Here is an 18728-nt window from a genome sequence, read left to right as displayed (position 1 = left end):
CCCTCTTCACCACCTCCATCATTGCTTTCTCCACTGCCACCTCATCATTGCTCATTCCACCACCTCCACCATTTCCTCCTCCTCACCACCCCCATTATTGCCCTTTCCACCACCATCATCGTTTTTTCCCCTACCAAGCCATCATTGCCCATTCCACCACCTCCATCATTGCCTTCTCCCCCTGCACCCCATCATTGGCCTCTCCTCACCCCCATCATTGCCCTTCCACCACCTCCATCATTGCCTTCTCCCCTACCACCCCATCATTGCCCTCCATCACCCCATCATTGCCCTTTCCACCACCTCCATCACTGCCTTCTCCACCACCCCCATCATTGCCTCCTTCCCCACCACTCCCATCATTTGTCTTTTCCACTATCACCATCATTCCTTTCTCCCCTATCTCCATCATTGCCTTCTCACCCACCCTCATCATTGCCCTTTCCACCACCTCCATGATTTCCTCCTCCCTCACATTCCCATTCTTGCCCATTCCACCACTTCCATCATTTCCTCCTCCACAACCATCCTCATAATTGCCTTCTCCCCATCACCCCCATCATTGCCTTCTCCATCACCCCCATCATTGCCTTCTCCATCACCCCCATCATTGCCTTTTTCCCATCACCCCCATCATTGCCTTCTCCCCATCATTACCTTCTCCCCATCACCCCCATCATTTCCTTCTCCCCATCACCCCCGTCATTGCCCTTTTCTCCACCTACACACACACACACACACAGTACCATTCACCTCTCTGCACATTCCCCCGCAGCGCTACACATGCACACACACACAACACACGTACATACAAAAAAACACACAGCACCTCTCACCTGTCCACACGCTCTCCCGCAGCCACAGCATCACCGCCTCCGGCTGCTTCCTCTCTCTGGCACAGCCAGCCGCTGAATGATGACGTCATCCAGTGGCGCTGCTGTCTGTGTCAAAGACAGGAGGCGCGGGCGCCGGGCAGGAAGCAGGACAGATCCTTGCAGCTCCGCTCTGCTGCTATTTTCTCCTGTAGGCAGCGGCAGTAGAACTGCTGGGATCGCTCCCTGCCCACTGCACATCAGGGCAATCTGGCCAGGGACCCCCCGGAGCCTCGGACCCGGAGAAACCGGCCAGATTGCCCTCTTTATTAGCCGCCCTACAGTGGCCCCTTGGAGCCTCTGGGCCCTGGTGCAGCTGCACAGGTGGTATGTCCGCCCATGCATCTGACTTATCACATTTCCAGTCCCGTCTTCATCTATCCCCAACCTGCACAAACTCCTAATCCTGCTGATACCCCAATGCTGAGCCGCTGCTGCCGTATGTGCCCCTATTACTGCACCTGATACCCCAATACTGAGCCGCTGCTGCCGTATGTGTCCCTATAACTGCACCCGATACCCCAATACTGAGCCGCTGCTGCCGTATGTGTCCCTTTTACTGCACCTGATACCTCAATGCTGAGAAGCTGCTGCCGTATGTGTCCCTATTACTGCACCTGATACCCCAATGCTGAGACGCTGCTGCTGTATGTGTCCCTTTTACTGCACCTGATACCTCAATGCTGAGACACTGCTGCTGTATGTGTCCCTATAACTGCACCCGATACCCCAATACTGAGCTGCTGCTGCCGTATGTGTCCCTTTTACTGCACCTGATACCTCAATGCTGAGACGCTGCTGCCGTATGTGTCCCTATTACTGCACCTGATACCCCAATGCTGAGACGCTGCTGCTGTATGTGTCCCTATTACTGCACCTGCTGTGTGGTACTGTGTGCTGTCTAATATTCCTCCTACTGGAGCCCTAGATTTTCCTTTCATTGCACTCAAAGTATGATGTCAATAAAAGTGCCCCACAAACACTAAGATACATCCACAGTGAATTCCTCTACACGCTCAGTATGATGACCCTACGGTACCCCACCGTAAACTGCCCCAAAAAAGTATGATGACTCCAACACAGTATGATCCCCCAACTGTGACCGCTACACAGCCCTCCATGCAGTATAATGGGCCTAAACACAATATAATGGTCCTACACTGTATAGTATCCCCTTCACAGCCTTCCACACAGTATAATGGACCCCACACAAACCTTCACACTGTACAATTGCTTACATACAGTTTAAAGGCTCCCAAACAGCCCTCCAAATATTATAATAACCCCCACATAGTCCTACATACAGCATAATGCACCCCACAGTCCATATAGTATAATGCACTCCATAATCCATACAGTATAATTCACCACTTAGTTTTTACAGTATAATGCATCCCATAATCCATAAAGTATAATGCATCCCATAGTCCATACAGTATAATGCACCCCATAGTCCATAAAGTATAATGCACCACATAACCCATATTGTATAATGCATCCCATAGCCCATACAGTATAATGCACCACATAACCCATATAATACAATGCACCCCATAGCCCATGCAGTATAATCCACCTCATTGTCCATACAGTATAATGCACCCCATAGCCCATGCAGTATAATCCACCTCATTGTCCATACAGTATAATGCACCCCATAGCCCATGCAGTATAATGCACCCCATAACCGATGCAGTATAATGCACCCCACAGTCCTCCATAAAGTATAATGCACCTCATAGACCATACAGTATAATGCACCCCATAGTCCATACAGTATAATGCACCCCATAGCCCATACAGTATAATGCACCCCATGGCCCATACAGTATAATGCACCCCATAGTCCATACAATATAATGCACCCCATAGTCTATATAGTATAATGCACCCCATGGCCCATACAGTATAATGCACCCCATGGCCCATAGAGTATAATGCACCCCATGGCCCATACAGTATAATGCACCCCATAGTCTATACAGTATAATGCACCCCATAGCCTATACAGTATAATGCGCCCCATGGCCCATACAGTATAATGCACCCCATGGCCCATACAGTATAATGCACCCGATGGCCCATACAGTATAATGCACCCCATAGTCCATACAGTATAATGCACCCCATGGCCCATACAGTATAATGCACCCCATGGCCCATACAGTCTAATGCACCCCATAGTCTATACAGTAAAATGCACCCCATGGGCCATACTTTATAATGCACCCCATGGCCCATACAGTATAATGCACCCCTTTTTCCATACAGTATAATGCACCACATAACCCATATAATACAATGCACCGCATAGCCCATGCAGTATAATCCACCTCATTGTCCATACAGTATAATGCACCCCATAGTCCATACAGTATAATGCACCCCATAGCCCATACAGTATAATGCACCCCATGGCCCATACAGTATAATGCACCCCATAGTCCATACAATATAATGCACCCCATAGTCTATATAGTATAATGCACCCCATGGCCCATACAGTATAATGCACCCCATGGCCCATAGAGTATAATGCACCCCATGGCCCATACAGTATAATGCACCCCATAGTCTATACAGTATAATGCACCCCATAGCCTATACAGTATAATGCGCCCCATGGCCCATACAGTATAATGCACCACATGGCCCATACAGTATAATGCACCCGATGGCCCATACAGTATAATGCACCCCATAGTCCATACAGTATAATGCACCCCATGGCCCATACAGTATAATGCACCCCATGGCCCATACAGTCTAATGCACCCCATAGTCTATACAGTAAAATGCACCCCATGGGCCATACTTTATAATGCACCCCATGGCCCATACAGTATAATGCACCCCTTTTTCCATACAGTATAATGCACCACATAACCCATATAATACAATGCACCGCATAGCCCATGCAGTATAATCCACCTCATTGTCCATACAGTATACACTCACTGGCCACTTTATTAGGTACACCATGCTAGTAAGGGGTTGGACCCCCTTTTGCCTTCAGAACTGCCTCAATTCTTCGTGGCAGAGATTCAACAAGGTGCTGGAAGCATTCCTCAGAGATTTTGGACCATATTGACATGATGGCATCACACAGTTGGCGCAGATTTGTTGGCTGCACATCCCTGATGCGAATCTCCCGTTCCACCACATCCCAAAGATGCTCTATTGGATTGAGATCTGGTGACTGAGGAGGCCATTTGAGTACAGTAAACTCATTGTCATGTTCAAGAAACCAATCTGAGATGATTCGAGCTTTATGACATGGCGCATTATCCTGCTGAAAGTAGCCATCAGATGTTGGGTACATTGTGGTCATAAAGGGATGGACATGGTCAGCAACAATACTCAGGTAGGCTGTGGCGTTGCAACGATGCTCAATTGGTACCAAGGGGCCGAAAGAGTGCCCAGAAAAAATTCCCCACACCATGACACCACCACCACCAGCCTGAACCGTTGATACAAGGCAGGATGGATCCATGCTTTCATGTTGTTTACGCCAAATTCTGACCCTACCATCCGAATGTCGCAGCAGAAATCGAGACTCATCAGACCAGGCAACGTTTTTCCAATCTTCTACTGTCCAATTTCGATGAGCTTGTGCAAATTGTAGCCTCAGTTTCCTGTTCTTAGCTGAGAGGAGTGGTACCCAGTGTGGTCTTCTGCTGCTGTAGCCCATCTGCCTCAAAGTTCGACGCACTGTGCGTTCAGAGATGCTCTTCTGCCTACCTTGGTTGTAACGGGTGGCAATTTGAGTCACTGTTGCCTTTCTATCAGCTCGAACCAGTCTGCCCATTCTCCTCTGACCTCTGGCATCAACATGGCATTTCCGGCCACAGAACTGCCGCTCACTGGATTTTTTTTCTTTTTCGGACCATTCTCTGTAAACCCTAGAGATGGTTGTGCGTGAAAATCCCAGTAGATCAGCAGTTTCTGAAATTCTCAGACCAGCCCTTCTGGCACCAACAATCATGCCACGTTCAAAGGCACTCAAATCACCTTTCTTCCCCATACTGATGCTCGGTTTGAACTGCAGGAGATTGTCTTGACCATGTCTACATGCCTAAATGCACTGAGTTGCCGCCATGTGATTGGCTGATTAGAAATTAAGTCTTAACACACAGTTGGACAGGTGTACCTAATAAAGTGGCCAGTGAGTGTAATGCACCCCATATCCCATGCAGTATAATGCACCCCATAACCGATGCAGTATAGTGCACCCCACAGTCCTCCATAAAGTATAATGCACCTCATAGACCATACAGTATAATGCACCCCATAGTCCATACAGTATAATGCACCCCATAGCCCATACAGTATAATGCACCCCATGGCCCATACAGTATAATGCACCCCATAGTCCATACAATATAATACACCCCATAGTCCATACAGTATAATGCACCCCATGGCCCGTACATTATAATGCACCCCATAGCCCATACAGTATAATGCACCCCATAGTCTATACAGTATAATGCACCCCATGGACCATACTTTAGAATGCACCCCATGACCCATACAGTATAATGCACCCCATGGCCCATACAGTATAATGCACCCCATAGTCCATACAGTATAATGCACCCCATGGCCCATACAGTATAATGCACCCCATGGCGCATACAGTATAATGCACCCCATGACCCGTACAGTATAATGCACCCCATGGCCCATACAGTATAATGCACCCCATGGCCCATACAGTATAATGCACCCCATAGTCCATACAGTATAATGCACCCCATGACCCATACAGTATAATGCACCCCATGACCCATACAGTATAATGCACCCCATGACCCATACAGTATAATGCACCCCATGGACCATACAGTATAATGCACCCCATAGTCCATACAGTATAATGCACCCCATGGCCCATACAGTATAATGCACCCCATGGCCCATACAGTATAATGCACCCCATAGTCCATACAGTATAATGCACCCCATGGCCCATACAGTATAATGCACCCTATGGCCCATACAGTATAATGCACCCCATGGCCCATACAGTATAATGCACCCCATAGTCCATATAGTATAATGCACCCCATGGCCCATACAGTATAATGCACCCCATGGCCCATACAGTATAATGCACCCCATAGTCCATACAGTATAATGCACCCCATGACCCATACAGTATAATGCACCCCATGGCCCATACAGTATGATGCACCCCATGGCCCATACAGTATGATGCACCCCATGGCCCATACAGTATAATGCACCCCATGGCCCATACAGTATAATGCGCCCCATAGTCCATACAGTATAATGCACCCCATGGCCCATACAGTATAATGCACCCCATGGCCCATACAGTATAATGTACCCCATAGTCCATACAGTATAATGCACCCCATAGTCCATACAGTATAATGCACCCCATGGCCCATACAGTATAATGCACCCCATAGTCCATACAGTATAATGCACCCCATGGCCCATACAGTATAATGCACCCCATGGCCCATACAGTATAATGCGCCCCATAGTCCATACAGTATAATGCACCCCATGGCCCATACAGTATAATGAACCCCATGGCCCATACAGTATAATGCACCCCATAGTCCATACAGTATAATGCACCCCATGGCCTATACAGTATAATGCACCCCATGGCCCATAGCTTGCAACAAACATGCACACATTTTCCTGCTGACTGGAAATTGCATCAGATTTCCCAGGCTCAGACCGATTTTGCATACGTTTAATCTGACTCCGCCCTTAGGCCCTCGCTCAAAATTTTTAGAAGGTAAACACTCGACCCTCACTTATTTTCCAGGGTGTGTATGAGGCCTACCTTAACAATTCTCTTACAGATACTGTATATATGTATACTCCACCAGGGGTAAATGTTTTCGACCCTTGCACTTAGTGCGTAGGCTTTACCAGTCTAGGAGTCCCACTATCTAACAGTTGTATCAGGATGTGTATGAGGCCTCCATCATGTCTAGGGCCACGTTCACACGGTCAGTATTTGTTCACCACGTCTCATAATGACCGTGTGACCGTGGCCTAATACGGGGTGCTTCGGGACCCTCCTCCTTCTAATATTTGGCAGTTCTCACATTGTCCCCGTAGGCTTCGTCAGTCTCAGAGTCCGCCCTCCATACATTACACAGGGAGTGTCTGACCATGTCACACACACCACAGCCCAGATAAGGGAGTAATATGGTAAAATTACATCTACCGATGGCTGCCGGGGGGTGCACTGGTAGGTCCCCCTCTACTATGTCATCTACTGTGGTCATGGGGGAAGTACGGGGAGAGGCGGCCGGCTAGTGAGGGGTGAAGGAGGAGGAAGGGGTTTTTTCTCTTTAGTTTGCCTTCTATACTAGTCATTATACAGAACGTTTAATGACATTTTTTTCCTGTAAAATCTATTTTATCTTCTTTTTTATGTTTTATCGTCAGTCCGTAAAAGTGGCGCAATCCTCTGACACTGTCCCCAGCAGAGACCTCAGAGTCAGAGATGCGTCCTGGGGTCGCCCCCGTTTCCATCCATTTCAGCCATTTTCTTAGAGTTCGAGGTTCTCATTGACTTCCATTATGCTCGGCACTCGAGTTGCGCCCGTCCGACCCTCTCGAATTCGAGTACCATTTTAGCGCTCGCTCATTACTGTTACGTTACTTTCCTACATTTCTATAGTTATTATACATTAGTGACCCCCCCCTTATTACACATCTATATCCTGTATATATCGCTCTCCACGACGCCCCCTACTGGCAGACGTTGAGTATGACACATTTTCCGGACTGGACCTTGCTTCATCCCTGGGTTCCGCTCCTTGGTTTGGACTTCTCCACCTGTCTGCAATCTCCATGGACCGAGCGGCTGATTATCCTGGAGGCTCCGCTGGTTCCTGGAGGACTTCTGGCTGTGGAGTCCATGGCTCTGTGTGTCTGGTTATTACTGGTCCTACGTCTGTCCTCGGGTGAGACCTAGGGGTCTTTCTGTATTTATCTTCCAGGATTCCTAGTTTGTAGGTTAGAAGTTTACACTTTGAGTTAACCCTTCTTCACCTTGTGGTGGGACCCTCAGGCCTCCTCAATGGGTGGCGATCGGGTCTGTGTGTACGGTATAGTGTGTGTGTATATATATATATATATATATCCTGGTGTTATGTGCAGGTATCACAGATGTATCCCCGTCCTCTCCGGTCATAGCAAAGAGATGGTCCGGATCGCCAAGAACCGCAGGTCAGATGGTTTCTAATTTTTGTATACTAGTTGGGTAAGGGGCAACGGGCCGGTGCCCATCTAAGGGGCAATGGTAAATTCTGCTGTATTTTCAAGTGGTGCCCCCTGATGGAGGAAGGTATGAATTACCGCTAGCGATGAGCGAGCGTGCTTCGATTAGGTCGCTCATGTCTTAAACGAGTATTTTCGGCGTGCTCGAAAAAAATGGTCAACAGCCACAACACATGCAGGGACTGCCTCTTTGTTTAGGACTAATGATATTGCCGACACCGTTAACCCCTTAAAGAGATTTTTGGGGTATAATAAATCTTTTCCCAGAGATATGATAAAAGTAATTAACTCAATTATATTCACCTACCTGGATCCGGTGCAGGACGCTCCGTGGTCCCTGCAGAAGCAGGAGGCGGCGAAACCAAGCTTGTAGATTTTTTTTTTTATATATATATATATATTGGTGCTTAAAAAAAAAAAAAAAAAAAAAAAAAAAAAAAAACTTTCTTAGAAAATAGCACTTTTTTTTTTTTTGGCTTTTCTTTGTGTGCCGAGCGTGTCTACCTACGTTGTTTATATCACTTTTTATTCAATCTTTTGGGAAACGCTAGAGGACCAAAAAAAAAAAATAATAATTTGAGGCTCCCTTTTTTTTTTTCCCCCGTGCCTTTCTTGTTACATTTACCCTGCAGGTGAACTAGCTGTATAATTTCATAGATTGGACCGTTTTGTGTATGCAGCTCCTGTGCAGATTATAGTTGTCTGGGGACAGAAAACAATCCCTGCGCGTTGTGGAGACTGATGGAAACATTGGTCTGTACAGGAGCTACATGCAGAAAACATTAGGGAATATCTTATTATGGCTGTTTGCAAATTTTTTTTTTTTTTTTTTTAAAGATTTTACTCACTTTGGAGCAATTATAATGTTGCATAAGTACTCACACCCTTAAGTGCTTTTTTTTTTTTACTACTTATTCTTCCCAGGGATGAAGTGCGGCATTCCACCCTTGAGGAAAATGGTAAACCTGATACAAGCGAGCTCGCGTATCGTCGGGGGAGCGGACGCCCCGATTGGTGGACAGCCTTGGACTGTAAGAGTAAACACAAGGGTGTTCCCATGATATGTAGGAAATGAGCACATTACACTCCAGTCACAGCCAAATCTGCATCAAAACTAATTTTAAAGAAATATGCAATAAACATTTCAGCTACAAAAAGGAAACTGTGGAAAATCAGATATTGTGTTGTTTTCTTATCCAGGTGTCAATAAAGTTTTATGAAAGACACATCTGCGGGGGAGCTATTGTAGAGAGAAACCTGGTGGTGACCGCCGCTCACTGTGTGTATCCTGCAGATAAGTGAGTATCAGGCAAACGTCGAGATCAAAGGTGACTCCACAGACTTCTGGGCCCGAAAGGGGACCGTCGAGGTCTTCTGGGCCCGAAAGGGGACCGTCGAGGTCTTCTGGGCCCGAAAGGGGACCGTCGAGGTCTTCTGGGCCCGAAAGGGGACCGTCGAGGTCTTCTGGGCCCGAAAGGGGACCGTCGAGGTCTTCTGGGCCCGAAAGGGGACCGTCGAGGTCTTCTGGGCCCGAAAGGGGACCGTCGAGGTCTTCTGGGCCCGAAAGGGGACCGTCGAGGTCTTCTGGGCCCATAAAGGACCATCATTTGCATCAGGAAATGTAGGAGGTCATCATCACAATTAACTTTTACCTCTATAGGCGGCCATCATTGTCATCTACCCCAGTTCCTATAGGATGATAATCCTCCAGACCCTAGTCCCTATATGCGACTTTCATAGTCCCTTTAGGTGGCCATCAGCACCTTAGTCACCCTCATCATTACCAGTGCCCACACGCGGTCGTCCTCCTCGGCCCCAATGCCTCCATTATAGAATGATAGCATAGCCGGGCTGTGCCGTCGCCCTGTAGATCATGTCCACATTCAACTCCCATCATTTCTTATTTCCAGTAACAAAGTCCAACACTTGTTGGTGGTCGCTGGAGAGTACGACCAGAGCAACGTGGACCCTGAGCAGCAAGAAATCCCCGTGTCTGAGGTGAAGCTGCATCCAGAGTACAAGCACGATGGAAGTAGGAGTTACGACATCGCACTGGTCTATCTGCGGCGGCCGGTCATCCTGGGTGAGTGTCGTGGAGGCTCCTATTGTAGATCTCCTGGGTGCTGCTCCACTTCTCAGCCTTTGGTAATAACAGTCAAAACGTAGGCAAAGGGTTGTGAGTTGTCAGCTTTATAGCAAATAGCATCACTCTCAGCTGAGGCCCAAAAGTGCACTGTACCTTTAAATTCCTTCTGCTCCTTGTCTCAGGGTCTCGGGTCCAGCCAGTGTGCTTACCACAAGTGGGGGAGAAGACTGAGCCGGGGACCTTGTGTGTGACCAGCGGATGGGGAAGGGTTAGCGAGAGTAAGTTTACCAGTTTACATATATAGTTTGGCCACAACCAATATGGCTGCCATGTTGGTTTCCTGTAGCTTAAGGGGCTGTCCAGGATCAGAAAAACATGGCTGATTTCGGTATAAAATGACGCCACACTTGTCCATGGAGGTGCTTGGTATTAGAGCTTGGCTCTGTTAAAGTGGATGGACAATCCCTTTAAGGACATCACTATGCCCCTCCCAAATCTGTTACAGATGTCTTTGCCTTGGACGTATTTTCAGGTGGGGAGCCCGCTAACATCCTGCAGGAGGTGAGCCTGCCCATACTGGATGACGAAACTTGCAGGTCTGCGCTCGTCACCATGGGGCTCCCAGCCCTCCACGAGTCAATGCTGTGTGCCGGCTTCCCAGATGGGAGCAGAGACGCTTGTCAGGTGGGCTATCTAGATGGCACTGCGTGGGTGTGAGCTCTAGTATGACACACCTCTGTTCATTTCTCTTCTTCTAGTTCATATGTTATACAATACACTGCCTCTCCATGCTGCACAGACTTGTTTTAAGCCCCTCCCACGCATAAAGAGGAAGTAAGGGGACATTAACAGGAAGTCACATGGGGGAAACCAAGTAAAAAAAAAAAAAAAAGGGGAAATCCTTGTGTCAGAAATGGAGAAAAATGAACAGTCCTTCTTACACATTGGCTTGTGCTATAAATTGGCCATGTGATTTATCTCAGGGTGACTCTGGAGGACCCCTAGTTTGCAGGCGGCGGTCCGGTACGTGGGTCTTGGTCGGCAGTACGTCCTGGGGCGCTGGTTGTGGAAGAGCTTGGGGAGCGTTCATAACTAACGGAGCCGCTCTCGGGTCTCCGGCCGTTTACTCCAGAACGTCTGCACTTATGGACTTCATCAGAAATTCCTCATCTGATAGTAAGTCGCCCAAAAATAAGCCAGGACTACGCGGGACTGAAATGTGTATCGGTAAGGGGAGGGAAGCAGTGACATCATCTCATCTGACATGATCGTATCGGTCTGAATATTCCCAAAACTCTATGCTGATTACTGCTGTAATAGCTTTATAAAAGTTGGAGCATTTCCTGATGCAGAGCTCCCCCTAGTGGTGGCTGAAGACAGGATCTTATCATGTATCTCTGTATACAGGGAGCTCCCCCTAGTGGTGGCTGAAGACAGAATCTTATCAGGTATCTCTGTATATAGGGAGCTCCCCCTAGTGGTGGCTGCAGACAGGATCTTATCATGTGTCTCTGTATACAGGGAGCTCCCCCTAGTGGTGGCTGCAGACAGGATCTTATCATGTATCTCTGTATACAGGGAGCTCCCCCTAGTGGTGGCTGCAGACAGGATCTTATCATGTATCTCTGTATATAGGGAGCTCCCCCTAGTGGTGGATGCAGACAGGATCTTATCATGTATCTGTGTATACAGGGAGCTCCCCCTAGTGGTGGCTGAAGACAGAATCTTATCAGGTATCTCTGTATATAGGGAGCTCCCCCTAGTGGTGGCTGCAGACAGGATCTTATCATGTGTCTCTGTATACAGGGAGCTCCCCCTAGTGGTGGCTGCAGACAGGATCTTATCATGTATCTCTGTATACAGGGAGCTCCCCCTAGTGGTGGCTGCAGACAGGATCTTATCATGTATCTCTGTATATAGGGAGCTCCCCCTAGTGGTGGATGCAGACAGGATCTTATCATGTATCTGTGTATACAGGGAGCTCCCCCTAGTGGTGGCTGCAGACTGGATCTTATCATGTATCTCTGTGTACAGGGAGCTCCCCCTAGTGGTGGCTGCAGAAAGGATCTTATCATGTATCTCTGTATACAGGGAGCTCCCCCTAGTGGTGGCTGCAGACAGGCTCTCATCATGTATCTCTGTATACAGGGAGCTCCCCCTAGTGGTGACTGCAGACAGGCTCTCATCATGTATCTCTGTATATAGGGAGCTCCCCCTCCATGTTCTTGCAGTGATTTGCACGTAGAATAGCCCCTACCTGTGGTTATAACCAGTACTGCTTCTTATTTTGTCCATTATTTGTGTGTATTCTTCTCTTCTTAGATAAAATCTTATCTATTTTGCGTTTTACAGGCATTTGCAGTTCTAGACCACTGACTATTGTCGCCAAAAATGGTTACATCAAGTACCCTCTAGATGCTAACAGCAATTATTCCAACAACAGGTAACATTGGTTTTGGTGTTGTCATTCTACAAACTCTCCGCCTCCTAGTGGTAGAATTATGTCTTCCATGGAAACAGTCAACATGTTGCTTATGTCATAGATGATTATCTGTAAATGGTTCCCTGCTTTATCTTGATCTCTGTCTACCCTTAAAGAGCATGTATAAACTATATGCATATCAACACTGTGCACCGCCCCTTTAAATCTGTCATCATTGCAGTCAATGTCGATGGACAATAATTTCATCTGCGAATATCAAGATCCGATTTATTAAACTGGACCTGGAGGATCATGTGACCTGCGCTCACGACTCGCTGACTTTTACTGTCAAACAGAAGGAAGTCCGTGAGTATATTTATGCATGAAAATTATTTTGTTACTTTTTATAATAGAAATCCCATTTATAAATGAATTGCCCAGAGTTACAGCCCACATCTTCATATAGTGGTTACAGCTCCATTTTCTGATACAGAGCTCCAAATCCCCTGCATAGCCATCTGGATACATGATAAATATCTGGATGCTTGTAGTCACCACTAGGGGGAGCTCACTGAAGACAGGATTCACTATGTGCCGTGAGCTCCCCCTTGTGCTGGATGCAGGTAGTGACTGTAATGGATTTACATAGAGAATGTATAGAATGGTCGAATACGACAATCTTTTCTGATATACAGTACAATCAATGGAAATGATGGGGGTGAAACATTTCCTGCCCTTTCTCAGGAAAGTTGTGTGGATCCGTCCTGCCATCGCCTCTGATAATCCGCTCCGGTAATGTCACGGTGTCTTTCATCTCGGACGGCTCCGTCAGTGGTCGTGGTTTTGAGTTCGAGTTTTCTACGTTATGTCCTACGTCGAAGAAAGGTGGGTGCTGATGTGATTGGACGGCCATTCTGTGTCGTCTCCGGCGCGGGGTCGTGAGATCTTCTGTGTCGTTGTACAGGCTCCGGGTGCGGCAGCGCTGCAGAGCTACGAGAGGAAGGCAAAATCTTCACCCTTAATTATCCCGGGTTGTACCCAAGTAACACTTCCTGTCGCTGGGTCATAGAAGCGCCAGAAGGGAGCATGATACAGGTAAATGGCTTCTTGGGTCCACAGCGATTGTAAACAACCTCTTATAGAGATTTAATAGTATTAATGTCTATTAGCCCTTTTGGGTCCAATATCAAGGATTCAATAAGAGGAGTTATTTAGGGTTCAGTGATCTTATTTTCAAGAAACAGCGCCACTTAGGTCTATCTGGCTGTGTCTGGTAATGCAGCTTAACCCCAGTATCCACATCTGTAGACCAGACTCTGATGTAATAACCTTGTTGTGTTGCCTTTGTAGATTGTGTTTGAAGACTTTTCTCTGGAGTATCAGAAACGATGTGAATACGATCATGTCTCAATTTACAGTGACAGAGAGGAATCTCGCCTAATCGGTATTAGCAGATACATAACATCCTGTCTGCAGCCACCACTAGGGGGAACTCCCTGTATATAGAGATACATGATAAGATCCTGTCTGCAGCCACCACTAGGGGGAGCTCCCTGTATACAGAGATACAGAAGATCCAGTCTGCAGCCACCACTAGGGGTAGCTCCCTGTATACAGAGATACATGATAAGATCCTGTCTGCAGCCACCACTAGGGGGAGCTCCCTGTATATAGAGATACATAAGATCCTGTCTGCAGCCACCACTAGGGGGAACTCCCTGTATATAGATACATAAGATCCTGTCTGCAGCCACCACTAGGGGGAGCTCCCTGTATACAGAGATACATAAGATCCTGTCTGCAGCCACCACTAGGGGAAGCTCCCTGTATACAGAGATACATGATAAGATCCTGTCTGCAGCCACCACTAGAGGGAGCTCCCTGTATATAGAGATACATAAGATCCTGTCTGCAGCCACCACTAGGGGGAACTCCCTGTATATAGATACATAAGATCCTGTCTGCAGCCACCACTAGGGGGAGCTCCCTGTATACAGAGATACATAAGATCCTGTCTGCAGCCACCACTAGGGGAAGCTCCCTGTATACAGAGATACATGATAAGATCCTGTCTGCAGCCACCACTAGAGGGAGCTCCCTGTATATAGAGATACATAAGATCCTGTCTGCAGCCACCACTAGGGGGAACTCCCTGTATATAGAGATACATAAGATCCTGTCTGCAGCCACCACTAGGGGGAGCTCCCTGTATAGAGATACATGATAAGATCCTGTCTGCAGCCACAACTAGGGGAAGCTCCCTGTATACAGAGATACATGATAAGATCCTGTCTGCAGCCACCACTAGGGGAAGCTCCCTGTATACAGAGATACATGATAAGATCCTGTCTGCAGCCACCACTAGGGGGAGCTCCCTGTACCCAGAGATACATGATAAGATCCTGCATGCAGCAACCACTAGAGGGAGCTCCCTATATACAGAGATACATGATAAGATCCTGTCTGCAGCCACCACTAGGGGGAGCTCCCTGTATACAGAGATACATGATAAGATCCTTTCTGCAGCCACCACTAGGGGGAGCTCCCTGCAGACAGAAGTGAGGTCCTCCTGCCATCACTCCTCCTGCTGCTGGTTTTAGTCTTTCTGACTCTTCTCCCTCCTTCCAGTTACTTTATGTGGGTTTCTGGTGGATCGTGACGTCTTCAGTCCTAGTAACATTATGGTCGTTAAATTCCAAAGCGATCACGAGGGAAATTATGCCGGTTTTAAGGCGAGATTCAGCTTTGTATATCCAGGTATGTGGTGTGCATGATGTGTAGACTTTTGCTAAGTTCTTTTCTCCTCCATCTAAAATAAAACTAATTGTGCTAATTTCTTTAATTTTATAAATAATCTGTTTTATGAACTCTCAATCCTATGTGTCTCCATGGTAGCAGACTACAAACAATCCCTGTGTGTAGTCAGATCTTGTAGTTATGAAACTTTCCTGCTTCTTTCCAGAACACAGCACCACTCTTTTCCAGAGGTTGTCGGTTACTGCAGGAGACCCGTTCACTTTAGCTGAGCCAATCTGCAGTGCCAGACACAACCTTCCGATGGGGTGGCGCTGTTTGAGGAAGAAATCCCTAATTATTTTTGTAACCCAAGAAAATCATTTTGCTTTGTACCAACCTTGGGGGGAACATGAGAATCATGATTTTTTTTTTTTCGTTTTGGATTTCCCTCCAGATCGGTTACATTTTGCAGACGGACAGACAGATGAAAAATCCATTCAGACGCCTCCGGCACTAAATCAGGAGTCAGAGGGTCTTCACATAGGCGAGAAATTGACCCCATTGCTTCTTGGTCCAGGTCCATTTCCCATCCCCACCCCCCATTGTTTTGCTGTTCTTGTCCCCTGATGGGGTCATAATGTTTCTAATATAATGCCATGATTTGTCCCCCCTTGTGTCCGGCTGGTGTTTAGGGGTCTGCGGAGTGGCGCCCCTGCCCCCCCAGTGGCTTCTAAGTCGTATAGTTGGAGGGGAGGAATCTTGCCCGAACTGTTGGCCGTGGCAGGTAGCCATGATGTACGAGGACACGTTCCTGTGCGGAGGAGTCATCGTATCGCCTCAATGGGCCCTGACGGCTGCTCACTGCAAAGTGTAGGTCCCGAAAAATTGCAGGTGGGCTCCCCTGTGGGCGGTGTTGGGCGGCCATGTTTGTTATTACACATAGTAATGGAGCAGATCGGGGGGCTCCCCTCTGGGGGGTGTAGGGTGGCCATGTTGATCACTATACATAGTAATGGAGCAGATCGGGGGGCTCCCCTGTGGGGGGTGTAGGGTGGCCATGTTGATCACTATACATAGTAATGGAGCAGATCGGGGGCTCTGTGGGGGGTGTGTAGGGTGGAGATGTGTGTCACCATGCTTTGACTTTGTGGTTACAGATCCTCCGATGTCTCCCAATACCGTCTCATCGCTGGGATCCATGACCGCTCCATGAATGAATCCAGCAGGCAGGTCAGTGCGCCGGACGGACATATCTGGCCACCTGTAATAAGGGATCGTCTGTATATTTGAGACGAGCTGTTCGTTTTGTGACTTCCAGGTTCGTATGGTTCACTTCTTTGCCGCTCATGAAGCGTACAATCCCATCACCAGAGACTACGACCTTGCGCTGATCCGCTTGGCAAAGGAACTGACCTTTAACGACTTTGTACGTCCCGTCTGCCTGCCCAGTATGGAGGAGCCCCTGGAGCCATCGTCCCTGTGTGTGGTCACGGGCTGGGGCAGTACAAGAGAAGGTGACGGTTCTTGGCATAAATTCTACAATGGGAACTCGCTACCCATCGCTGAATTTGTTTTTGGAGTTGGGGGTCTATATTTTATTATGGAGTTTGGGATTTGTATTTCTTTAGGGTTGCGGGTCTTGATTATTGTAGTTGGTCTATATTTATTTGTTGGGGGTGGGGTCTGGTTTGATCTGTGGTCTGGATTTAAAGGGGGTCTTTATTGGGATGGCCTTGGGTCTCAACTTGTTTATTTGGGGTGCAATGAATGGAGCCATATGCACACCTTGTGATTCAATGCCGTACATTTGGGTGGTGCCTTGTATAAGAAGGACAGGTATACGTAAAACATTTAGTATTTGTCACAACTTTTCCGCTCAGAGTTCCTTGGAAGCAGCGAGTGACACTTTTCCAGCCCTATAGAATAGGGGTCGTGCTGAGCAGTCGGCATTTTGATTGACAGCTCAGCTGTCCAATCTGTGACAGTGAGGTTTTGAGTTTCCTTCAGGGCTTCCCTGTTCTAAGTGATTACCCAACTACTTAGCTAAGCTGTCAGTCCCAGATCACTTGTAGTCACAGCATTTGCCTGATGGGGCATGTTTGCCTTGTATTTCAGTGCTCTGCTTGTTGAGCTATTGCTCCTGACCTTGGACATTACTCTGACCATCCATTTGCCTAGCCCCTTTACTTTGATCCAATATCTTCCTGGTATTCTGACCTCGGACCGTGAACTGACTATGCCTTTGTCTTTCCCCCTTTGTTTACGACATGCTCTCTTGGTATCTGACCCCGGAACATTTGACTACCCTGGCTGACGGCTTGTCCATGAGTAGTGCCTTTGTCACAGTGTTATGTTGAATTTTCCTAGAGGCCTCAAAAGTTGGCAAGTAGGCTATGGTGTTCGGGTGTGTCCACACGTTGTGGCTGGCTACACGGTCAAAGCACTTTCCACCCTTGGTTGGCCAATTGATGAGTGATTATGAAACGACATGGTGCAGCAATTGGCCATGGTGGTGTGCAGAGTTTCTACATGTTGCCAGCCGCCGCCTGTGGTCTCATCCTTGATGTAAAGAGCCAATCAGACCCTGATTACAACTGGTGGTTGATGATTCGATTTGAGTTGGCACTTTCTGCTAGGAGAGGGTAAGAGGGAGCTGCTTCATGCACGGTCTGGCCACAAAGCAGGTGACAGAGACGACGACATGGTTTCAGGTTTTTCTTTTAATGATCCAGTACTTGTCCCATTTATCTGGTAAAATAAAATGAGCTTATTTTTTCTGTACTTCAGATGGGCAATACTCCAATCGCTTGCAGCAATTGCCAGTCCCCATTCTGAACAACAACATCTGCAACAGCACCTATTACCCCGGAGCCATCTCAGATAATATGTTCTGCGCCGGGTTTCCTGGAGGTGAAGGAAAAGATGCCTGCCAGGTCTGTAACAAATATGTCTGAAGTCTCCGATCTCTAAAGCGAGAGGTTATACAACCACACATCACGTATGGTTATTTTATACAGGGGGATTCTGGGGGGCCCTTGGTCTGTCCCAGATCAAATAAAACCTATGTACTTTACGGCATAGTCAGCTGGGGCGTGGGCTGTGCACGACGAAAACGGCCTGGTGTATATACAAGAGTCCGTTCTTTCCTAAGCTGGATTGAAAATACCCAAAAAGGTAACTAGGTAGAGTGGACAATGGCCTCTGTCCAGAAGAAGACCTACGCTGAATGTTAACTTTTCTGTTTATACAGAAGTAAACAAAACTCTACATCATCCACATAATCCCATAAAGAAACCAATGTCTCCTGAGGGCCAAAGATCTCTACCTACTGGTA

General features: G+C 47.5%; 1 protein-coding gene across 9 annotated transcripts in view; it reads left to right on the top strand.

The window, feature by feature from the left end:
• Nucleotides 1-7599: 7599 nt before the first annotated feature.
• OVCH1 (ovochymase 1) overlaps nt 7600-18728 on the top strand; it is a 32945-nt gene continuing 21816 nt past the window's right edge. For 3 of the 9 annotated variants that reach the window (XR_012220084.1, XM_073544254.1, XM_073544255.1), the window contains exons 1-21: nt 7600-7834; nt 8031-8099; nt 9075-9181; nt 9351-9448; nt 10061-10233; nt 10419-10514; nt 10742-10920; nt 11220-11412; nt 12589-12679; nt 12900-13024; nt 13403-13543; nt 13623-13753; nt 14009-14102; nt 15287-15415; nt 15849-15971; nt 16087-16264; nt 16552-16624; nt 16713-16908; nt 18182-18327; nt 18412-18568; nt 18645-18725. Coding sequence is in view for 8 of the 9 variants with exons in the window: in XM_073544254.1 (XP_073400355.1) it covers nt 7639-7834; nt 8031-8099; nt 9075-9181; nt 9351-9448; nt 10061-10233; nt 10419-10514; nt 10742-10920; nt 11220-11412; nt 12589-12679; nt 12900-13024; nt 13403-13543; nt 13623-13753; nt 14009-14102; nt 15287-15415; nt 15849-15971; nt 16087-16264; nt 16552-16624; nt 16713-16908; nt 18182-18327; nt 18412-18568; nt 18645-18725 (2776 nt within the window). In the remaining variant the exon portion in view is untranslated. Of the gene's footprint in view, nt 7887-8030; nt 8100-9074; nt 9182-9350; nt 9449-10060; nt 10234-10418; nt 10515-10741; nt 10921-11219; nt 11413-12588; nt 12680-12899; nt 13025-13402; nt 13544-13622; nt 13754-14008; nt 14103-15286; nt 15416-15848; nt 15972-16086; nt 16265-16551; nt 16625-16712; nt 16909-18181; nt 18328-18411; nt 18569-18644; nt 18726-18728 lie in introns of all 9 variants that reach the window. The other 6 variants (XM_073544252.1, XM_073544250.1, XM_073544248.1 and 3 more) reach the window with 6 other exon arrangements.

The sequence above is a fragment of the Dendrobates tinctorius genome, unplaced genomic scaffold, assembly GCF_039654945.1.
Source record: "Dendrobates tinctorius isolate UK_male_01 unplaced genomic scaffold, ASM3965494v1 ptg000136l, whole genome shotgun sequence".
NCBI classification, from domain to species: Eukaryota; Metazoa; Chordata; class Amphibia; order Anura; family Dendrobatidae; genus Dendrobates; species Dendrobates tinctorius.
The sequence above is the reverse complement of the archived record's forward strand: the minus strand, read 5'-3'. Positions and strand labels throughout refer to the sequence as shown.